The sequence below is a fragment of the Boleophthalmus pectinirostris genome, unplaced genomic scaffold, assembly GCF_026225935.1.
Source record: "Boleophthalmus pectinirostris isolate CB_2022bp ecotype Guang Dong unplaced genomic scaffold, ASM2622593v1 HiC_scaffold_20, whole genome shotgun sequence".
Lineage (NCBI taxonomy): Eukaryota > Metazoa > Chordata > Actinopteri > Gobiiformes > Gobiidae > Boleophthalmus > Boleophthalmus pectinirostris.
In genome coordinates, this window is record NW_026571153.1 from 30,611,183 (window position 1) to 30,621,182 (window position 10,000).

A 10,000-nucleotide genomic window follows, 5' to 3' on the forward strand; every position below is an offset into this window, starting at 1 on the left:
TTTTACTTTAAAACCATTTTGATGTTGCATGTTAAAAACACTTGTGTAAACAGAATTATATTATACATAAAAAAATAAAACCATAAAAAAGAAAAAAAAATCATGATAAGGTAACATAAGATAAATATGCATATTCAGCATGATTTCATCAAATTTCATCAATATGAAAAAGTCATGTTCTGAAAAAAAAAATGTGTAGAGAGGAAAGAAGTTTCAAACATAATAAACATAACTGTATTACATACAACTACTTTCCATCTTTTTTTTTTTTTTTACGCAAATCCAGTGACCTTTTTTATTTTTCAGTGTGGGGTAGGGAACATCCGCTCACATATCCTGTCCTTCAACTAAAAACAAAACACAAAATATTTTGATTACTTCAATTTGAATTTTCTTGAGGTGAGTACAAAGTGAACAGTTGTGAATCTACCGTATTTGTGTCGTCATAGAGAGAAACAAAGGCTATTTTGCCAGTGTTCCATCGAGTCTGGTTCTCCCATTCCTTCTCAAAGCGAAAACTTGGATCTGATGGACAATGACCTTGAGCATAAATCTGAAGAGCGATTTGGAAATAGAATAAGAATTACCCTCATTTATGACATTATTATAAACATGTATAATCTTTATATCTTGAAAGATTAAAAAATCTCAATGGGCTTGGTGATTAGAAACAAGTCAAATAATGTACATTATGTGAATCTTTAAATTAACATTTTCTTTCCATGTTAAATGTAGAAGTTGAAGAACTTACAGTCACAGTGTCGCCTGAGTTCCTCAGGGTTAAAGAATGCTCAAATGTGTAGATGAGAGCTTTATCATTGTCCACCTCAATGTGGAGGCTCCACTTTCTAAGGTTTACACACTGAAATGTAGCAACAAAGAGTTCCATTATTATTTTAAATATAGAGGATTATTGTAGAGGTGGGACCAAGTCTCTGATTTTCAAGTCTCAAACCCAAGTCATATACTTTAAACTTCAAGTCCTTTTAAGTTTTTAATGTCAAATGATCAAACACAGCTTGTATTTTTAACTGAAACAAATCTTGAGACGTCCAGGGAATAATATATTTTCACCAAGTCAATAAAAACTACTGGACAGGATCTTCTTCAGGACTTTGTGTTGGTGACTGTGGCTCCCACTGGAACCATGAGGCTACTATCAGCCCACTGCTGCAGAGGCCGAACCACCGGTGCTTTATATTTTTGTTATTTATTTGCCTGGGATCCAGAATACACACTTGTCCAATACTTTACAAAGATGTGAGTCTGGTCTCCTTCCAAAGGAATTCATATGAAAGTAGTTTTGTCCTTAGAAAAGTCCTGGTCACAAATGTAGAAGTGAGAGAACATGTTTCTGTTTGATCCTGTGTAAGATTAAGCACTGACAATATTGAACTATGAACTATACAGAGTACAGTGTTTTGTGAACTCTTAAGTCAAAGGGCTCCAAGTCGTGTCCCGAGTCCCTTTAAATCTCTTAAATTAAAGGTGCATTGTGTAACTTTTCTGGTGGAGGGTCCATCAAATGCTTTTCTCCATGGAGATGTTATTAGAACATTCCAGACAAAAAAAAAACAAACTAAAATAAAATGTGATGTGACTCTGACTCAGGTCCACACTTCTGTATTGTAGCAGTCAATGTTATTGTTATACTAACCTCTTGTGTTTTCAGACGGACATATGTGCCGTACTGGTGAAAACTGTCTATGATTACAGGAGATAATGTTCTCGTTGACTGGATCTCTTGCTGCAGCTTAATTTCTTTGACCTGAAAATGAAAGAAAGAAAAAGATCTCAATGTGTGGATCTTGTGTGTGGAGTTAAATGTAGTTAAAGGACAATAAATGTTTGTAGAACAGTAGACGATGCCCAACAGCACAACAAAATAATATTACCTCATGGAGAAGTTTCTGTTTAGTTACACAAAAGAGAATCTGTGGTATTATGGCAACTCCAGCAACAAACAAACAATCCAATCATTAAACCAATGAAAAATGGAGAAATCGTCACTAGAATATCATCATGTGAAAAGTGTGAAGGCTTTCTTAGTGTTCAGAATACACTACTCTGATTGGACCAGGAAACAAACACTACAAACTACTTTCTAATGTAAGTATGCAGTATTTTATAACTAACTACACCAGGGGTGTCAAACATGTGGCCCAGGGGCCGAATCCGGCCTTCCAAGACCTTTAATCTCGCCCTCTTGCCTCTTTCCAAACTTGCCTCTTTTAAAAGACGATGGTTTTGACTGTTGACTGTCACATAAAGAAACTGACAGTGATCTACACAGTGAGTTTATACTTTACTCATACTACTTTACAAAAATCAACATTGAGATTCCGAATGTAACCGGGTGTTTAGACTGTTCGGACTCTAGTGCGTCCGTGAAGGCGTCCACCTGTGCGTCGCTGTGCGTGGCTCCCGGCGTCACTGATTAGAAAAGGCTGTGCACGCCGTAGTGTGGCCGTCGGGGCTTTTGGTGGCTTGTGAACACGGCGCGTGTAAGTACCGGACTTGTTCTCTTTCAACGTTTCTTCTAGAATTTGCTTTAATGCATGTGTCTGACTACATTTTAAAGGTTGTCTGGAGTAGGCGGTGGTGCCGGCGGCCGCTCATAACGCGCTCTGAGCCCCATGTAGAGTGCCTCCCCTCCCCCTTCTAAACTTGCAGTAAATGCTCTTTTGTTGTATATCTGGTCTACCTGAACCTTATTTTTCCCTGTGGAACAGATTGCCACTGCTGCATTATTCTTGCTCTTTATTCTTTATCCTTTTATTGTTAGTGTTGGTTTTAATTGAATGTTGTGGAACAGTAGCTGAGGTCTTGGAGGGAAGTGCAATATTTGGTCAGGGGGTCAGTGCATTGTGAGGTCAGGTCTCAGGGTTAGCACAAGTCACTTTAGCCCAAATGGGCCTCCTTAGCATGAGCACTTTCACCAGCTTGAACTTTATGCCCTTTATCGTAACGAAATCTACCTCAAATACCTTGGCACACGCACACTTTAAGTATCCAAGTTTACAGAGAACTAGCACTTTAACTTCTTGTAAATGTAGTCTTTAACTCGTGTTTGTTTTTGTTTTGTTTTTTGTATTAATGCTTGGTTTGTGATTACTAATTTGATTTGTTGTGTTTTAATTAGGGTTGGGTTAAATCCTACATTTATGACGGTTGAATGGTGTGTAATTGTATCAAGAAGGGAACAAGAAAATGAAATAGTTTTTAAAATGTTTAGAAGATTAAAGATTTGTAACTTTTATACCACACTGCTCTTGTCCTTTTTTATGCCAGAACAGATTCTGTCAGTAATAAGGGTGCTCGGTCGCAACATTACACATAGAAATGTGAATTTATAATGTTCATTCCACTTGTTGTGTTGCCTTGAGTGGGTGAGTACTCACCAGTTTAGTCTTTAAGGTTTTATTCTCCTCTTCAGCAGATGTGATGCGTGTGTTCAATTCTTCCTGTAAAAACACAGTGATGAAATAGTGCCACTGTTATGTAAAAGCATTGTGTGAAAGCCCAGTGCCTTTATTTGTATAAAACACAGACAAAACAGTAGCCTACAACCATCTTTAAAGATACACTATGTAACTTTTCTTGTGAAGGGAAGAACTGTCGTCTGTTTATTTTCACAGAATGTTATTGCTTTGTCTGGAATGTTCCACAGGAGGCATTAACTATATATATCCACAACACCAAAGTTGGAGAATGTGTGTGTGAGATTTTACGTTACCTGTTCAAATCAAATATTTTACTCTACAGTTTATTGTGTAACTTTTCTGGTGGAGGATACATCAAATCCTTCCAAACCAGACCAAGTTACAGTTCATATCTGTGGAGAGGCAACTCTGCTCACAGCCAGAATGTCTGTTTTTAGAAAACCACCTGTAATTGAATAATTTACTGGGTGGTGAGGAAGAGAAAAGAATATTGTAAGAGTCATTTGTCTGTAAATTGTAATTGTTGCATTGTGCTCATGTACATTTAAAGTTAATCAGCAGTGAACATAAAGTCTCCGTCTCATTTATTTATTTCAGAGCAGATTTTTCCCCACACAAATATTTGAAACTGTTCTGAGTGGTTGTTCCAGCCCAAAACCTGCTACACAATATAACAAAGTTTAATTTCACTGTAGAGTTATGGTCAAATACATGTCACTGTCACATAAAGAAACTGACAGTGATCTACACAGTGAGTTTATACTTTACTCATACTACTTTACAAAAATCAACATTGAGATTCCGAATGTAACCGGGTGTTTAGACTGTTCGGACTCTAGTGCGTCCGTGAAGGCGTCCACCTGTGCGTCGCTGTGCGTGGCTCCCGGCGTCACTGATTAGAAAAGGCTGTGCACGCCGTAGTGTGGCCGTCGGGGCTTTTGGTGGCTTGTGAACACGGCGCGTGTAAGTACCGGACTTGTTCTCTTTCAACGTTTCTTCTAGAATTTGCTTTAATGCATGTGTCTGACTACATTTTAAAGGTTGTCTGGAGTAGGCGGTGGTGCCGGCGGCCGCTCATAACGCGCTCTGAGCCCCATGTAGAGTGCCTCCCCTCCCCCTTCTAAACTTGCAGTAAATGCTCTTTTGTTGTATATCTGGTCTACCTGAACCTTATTTTTCCCTGTGGAACAGATTGCCACTGCTGCATTATTCTTGCTCTTTATTCTTTATCCTTTTATTGTTAGTGTTGGTTTTAATTGAATGTTGTGGAACAGTAGCTGAGGTCTTGGAGGGAAGTGCAATATTTGGTCAGGGGGTCAGTGCATTGTGAGGTCAGGTCTCAGGGTTAGCACAAGTCACTTTAGCCCAAATGGGCCTCCTTAGCATGAGCACTTTCACCAGCTTGAACTTTATGCCCTTTATCGTAACGAAATCTACCTCAAATACCTTGGCACACGCACACTTTAAGTATCCAAGTTTACAGAGAACTAGCACTTTAACTTCTTGTAAATGTAGTCTTTAACTCGTGTTTGGGTTTTTTTGTTTTTTTTTTGTATTAATGCTTGGTTTGTGATTACTAATTTGATTTGTTGTGTTTTAATTAGGGTTGGGTTAAATCCTACATTTATGACGGTTGAATGGTGTGTAATTGTATCAAGAAGGGAACAAGAAAATGAAATAGTTTTTAAATGTTTAGAAGATTAAAGATTTGTAACTTTTATACCACACTGCTCTTGTCCTTTTTTATGCCAGAACAGATTCTGTCAGTAATAAGGGTGCTCGGTCGCAACATTACACATAGAAATGTGAATTTATAATGTTCATTCCACTTGTTGTGTTGCCTTGAGTGGGTGAGTACTCACCAGTTTAGTCTTTAAGATTTTATTCTCCTCTTCAGCAGATGTGATGCGTATGTGTTCAATTCTTCCTGTAAAAACACAGTGATGAAATAGTGCCACTGTTATGTAAAAGCATTGTGTGAAACCCAGTGCCTTTATTTGTATAAAACACAGACAAAACAGTAGCCTACAACCATCTTTAAAGATACACTATGTAACTTTTCTTGTGGAGGGAAGAACTGTCATCTGTTTATTTTCACAGAATGTTATTGCTTTGTCTGGAATGTTCCACAGGAGGCATTAACTATATATATCCACAACACCAAAGTTGGAGAATGTGTGTGTGAGATTTTACGTTACCTGTTCAAATCAAATATTTTACTCTACAGTTTATTGTGTAACTTTTCTGGTGGAGGATACATCAAATCCTTCCAAACCAGACCAAGTTACAGTTCATATCTGTGGAGAGGCAACTCTGCTCACAGCCAGAATGTCTGTTTTTAGAAAACCACCTGTAATTGAATAATTTACTGGGTGGTGAGGAAGAGAAAAGAATATTGTAAGAGTCATTTGTCTGTAAATTGTAATTGTTGCATTGTGCTCATGTACATTTAAAGTTAATCAGCAGTGAACATAAAGTCTCCGTCTCATTTATTTATTTCAGAGCAGATTTTTCCTCACACAAATATTTGAAACTGTTCCGAGTGGTTGTTCCAGCCCAAAACCTGCTACACAATATAACAAAAAGAAACTGACAGTGATCTACACAGTGAGTTTATACTTTACTCATACTACTTTACACAAATCAACATTCATATTTAGATTTCATAGTGTTGCCTTGAGTGGGCGAGTACTCACCAGTTTAGTCTTCAAGGTTTTATTCTCCTCTTCAAGAGATGTGATGTGTGTGTTCAATTATAAAAAAGCATTGTGTGAAAGCCCTGCTAAATAACTGCTAAATATGCCCAAAGAGATGAAGAACACCCCCAGCATGATGTTACTGCAAAGTATCAATAAAAATAAAGGCTGTGGCAGTAGTACTTTTTCAAACTACTAATTGTATCATGACTACCTTTGAAGGCGTCTCTTCATCCATGTCATTACAGGTAGGTTCTTCCAGCTTGGGTTCATCAGTTTCTGTAAAATCAAATCAAATCAAATCAAACTTTATTTATAAAGCACTTTTCATACAAAATGCAACACAAAGTGCTTTACAGTGATTAAAAACAGTCCCGCATTTCCAACCACCCAAACACCCAACCACCAACCCAACCCCCGCACCCCCAACCCCACATAGTCAAACAACCCAAACACACACACTCACATACACACAAACATGCACACACACACACACACACACACACACACACACTCACACTCACACTCACACACACGCTAAAATACATAACCGGACACAATAAAATGTGAGTATAATAAATAATGAAATACTTTCACTTCATGAATGTTTGTAGAATGATCTTAACAAAATAATATTAACTTACGGGTTTTCTGTTTAGTTGCACGAAGGAGAAACAACAACAAAATGATGGCAGCTCCAGCAAAAACAACCAATCCAACAGTTAAGACGATGAAGACTGGAAAAATCTTCACTCCAAAAACATCATCTGAAATAATGAAAAGAGACATTTTTACTGTAAAGATTAAGACAATGTTCATAAATGTTTGAGCTGAGTCTAAACAGAAGCGGTGAATAAAGAGAGAAGTCACACTAACTGACGAGGAACGAGCTTTCAAAATAAAAGCAGATGTAGGGTCTGGAACCAGACCACTGAATATGTCCAATTTTGGGACAGTACGCTCATTTGTGTCCTTCAAATGCAGAAGAAATCTCCACTCACATATTCTTGTATCATTCAGAAGAAAATATACAACTTCTACCTCAAAAGACACATCACATCTCAATGTGAACAAAAAATATGCTGGATATTTATACAGATATGGACAAGGAGCAAGGATTAGGAACAAAAGGATGCAACCTCTTTTAATGGAAAGAAAATGTTCAGCCACAAAGAGCTTCATTTTATAGACATCCTGAAAATCAAAGTGAAATAATGATGTGACAGGTGTTCTGCCATCATTGATAAAGGTGTACCGCAAGGATCATCTTTTGGTCCTCTGCTGTTCTCAATTTTCATTAATGACCTGCCCAAATTTTGTCCTAAGTCCAAAATTCATCTTTACGCTGATGACACAGTAATTCAAAAAATCAAAGGTTTACTGTCTAAATCAGACTTGGAGAAACTTATCCATGCGTTTGTCTCCAGTAGGTTAGATACTGTAATGTTCTGCTCACTGGTCTCTCCAAACGAGCTGTGAGACGCTGCAGAACATCCAGAACGCTGCAACTCGGGTCCTGAATCGAACTAGGAAGCACGAGCACATAAGTCCTGTGCTCAGGTCTCTGCACTGGCTCCTGTGGCTCAGAGACTTTAAAGCAGCTCTGCTTGTACAAGTCTCTCCATGGCCGAGCACCAACGTACATCTGTGACATGTTAGTGTCATATGAACCATCTCACACTCTGAGGAGCTCAGGGACCGACCTCCTGCTGGTGCCCAGAGTCACGACTAAACAAGGGGAGTCAGAGTTTCAGGTTCATGCAGCTAAAACCTGGAACAGTCTGAACATGTGAGACAGACTCTTCTGTGACGCTGTTTAAATCCAGACTCAAAACATTTCTGTTTAACTGTGCAAATAACTGAAAGGTTTTCATTCCGCACTCTTCTCTCCAATTTATGTCTCTCTTTTTAATTTTAATCTTCATGATTATTTATGTTTTGATTTGTTTTTATTATGATTTTAATGTATTTCTTATTCTGTAAAGCACTTTGAATTACTTTGTGTATGAATTGTGCTGTACAAATAAACTTGCCTTGCCTTGCCTTTATTCTTCAGGTAATGATATTGCCCAAATTCAAAGAACACTACAGTCAGATTTTATTCTGATTCAAAAATGGTTCACCAGTAACAAACTTTTCCTTAATATGAAGAAATCATATCATATGCTATTTAATTATAAAAATGGTGTTGATAGCAACAACTATTTAATTAACTTTATTGATGGAATCCCAATGGTAAAAGTTGACCACTTTAAATATCTCACAATTTAATTTTAACTTACACATAGTTAAGGTTACAAAGAAAGCTTCTAACCAGCTGAGGATACTATACTTAAACATTCATTGTTTCACTTTATCTGTCAGAGAAAGAATTGCCTCATAATTACTTCTACCAATACTCGACTAAGCAGACATATATTTATCAGAACACCTCAGCATCTAACCTTCGATTGTTAGATGTCATGTATAACAGTATATATAGGTTTGTGTTAAGATGTCCCCATAGAACACAGCACTGTCAAATGTATTCATCACTCAGCTGGCTCTCTCCTACATCCAGAACACAGCTACACTTTTTGCAATTTGTGTTTAAATGTTATTACTCAAAGTTCCCACTCTACTTAAAAGAGTTTTTGATTCCATTTAGATCAGCATATCTATCTACGTCACACTGAACAATTATTTTTTAATGCTCTTATTATTTAAAAAAAAAAGAAATTGGCCGCAGAGCATTTAACTTCAAAGCTCCAAATGAACGGAACAACTTCCCCTCCTCAATCTGATCAGTTACATCAGTCCTCCAGTTTAAGGCATCAGTCTTCAGATACTGACAAACATCCTGCTCCTGTTTTAGATAAAAGTACAGTTTTGTTCTATGTACTTTCTGTTGTACATACAGTTGCTTTTTTCTTCAAATATGTACAAATATAGGTGTGGTGATGATAAAATCAGAGAGATGTATGTATACTTTAGGATTCTTGTATAGTATGAATGCTGTCTGTGTGTTGTGAATGTTGTCTTTGTATTTGTCTTTTGGTCTGTTTTGATTTTTTTCCCCTTTTTTTTCTGTAAATGCTGCTTTTGTTAATGTATTAGGACACCCTTGCAAATGAGATGCTACATCTCAAGAGGCTTCCCTTATAAATAAATACATAAATAAACTAAATAAATAAATACATTTAATTTCTGCAGCTCAAAATGCTTCTCAGTCTCTTGTGTGCCCCCACATGCTTGTCTGCATGTCAGGCAACATCATGGCTCACTCCTAATGAGACGCCAGATTCTTGTGGGATGTCCTCCAGTATCTATGTAAGGGCCTCGCTGAGCTCCTGTAGAGTCTGAGGAACAACCTGGCAGTGTCTGATGGACCCAAACATAATGTCCCAGAGGTGTTCTATCAGGTTTAAGTCAGGTGATCGTGAGGGTCATTCAGTTGTCCCAATCCGTTCATCCTCCAGGTACTGCCTGTATATTACTACATCAGCATAGGGTCTGGGAGCAGATATGGGTCCTGCTGATGGGTTGAGAACCTTCTACGGCCCTGTCCAGCTCTTCTAGAGTAATAACTGCCTGTCTCCTGAAATCTCCTCCATGTTCTAGAGACTGTGCTGGGAGACACATTAAATCACCTTGTAACAGCACGTCCTGCTGTGCCATCTTCGACCAGTTGGGCAATCTGTGCTTCTGTAGGATCTGTAGGAATGGCTTCATACTTCCTGTAGTGGTAATGACTCTAGCCAAAGCAGCACTAGTGGAAAACCAGCCAAAAAAGACCAAGAGGGAGAAACTTAAAGGGATAGTTCGGGTTTTTTGACATGAATTTGTAAGGCATTTGTACTGTCATGCATGAACACTGACTCA

The 10,000-nt window shown here is 37.9% G+C and overlaps 2 protein-coding genes across 3 annotated transcripts in view; both read right to left on the reverse strand.

Annotated features, from left to right (window-relative positions):
* Positions 1 to 55: 55 nt before the first annotated feature.
* The window catches only part of LOC129409717 (butyrophilin subfamily 3 member A2-like), a 40,143-nt gene continuing 30,198 nt past the window's right edge, over positions 56 to 10,000 (reverse strand). The window contains exons 8-12 of the mRNA XM_055156237.1: positions 3,402 to 3,464; positions 1,658 to 1,768; positions 752 to 862; positions 431 to 553; positions 56 to 347 (exon numbers count right to left, since the gene is read on the reverse strand). Coding sequence (XP_055012212.1) covers positions 303 to 347; positions 431 to 553; positions 752 to 862; positions 1,658 to 1,768; positions 3,402 to 3,464 — 453 coding nt within the window. The 3' untranslated portion in view covers positions 56 to 302. The remainder of the gene's footprint in view (positions 348 to 430; positions 554 to 751; positions 863 to 1,657; positions 1,769 to 3,401; positions 3,465 to 10,000) is intronic.
* The window catches only part of LOC129409788 (butyrophilin subfamily 3 member A3-like), an 11,041-nt gene continuing 6,966 nt past the window's right edge, over positions 5,926 to 10,000 (reverse strand). The window contains exons 5-8 of one of the 2 annotated variants that reach the window (XR_008632575.1): positions 6,784 to 6,906; positions 6,354 to 6,418; positions 6,140 to 6,281; positions 5,926 to 6,009 (exon numbers count right to left, since the gene is read on the reverse strand). Coding sequence is in view for 1 of the 2 variants with exons in the window: in XM_055156519.1 (XP_055012494.1) it covers positions 6,279 to 6,281; positions 6,354 to 6,418; positions 6,784 to 6,906 (191 nt within the window). In the remaining variant the exon portion in view is untranslated. The other variant, XM_055156519.1, reaches the window with a different exon arrangement.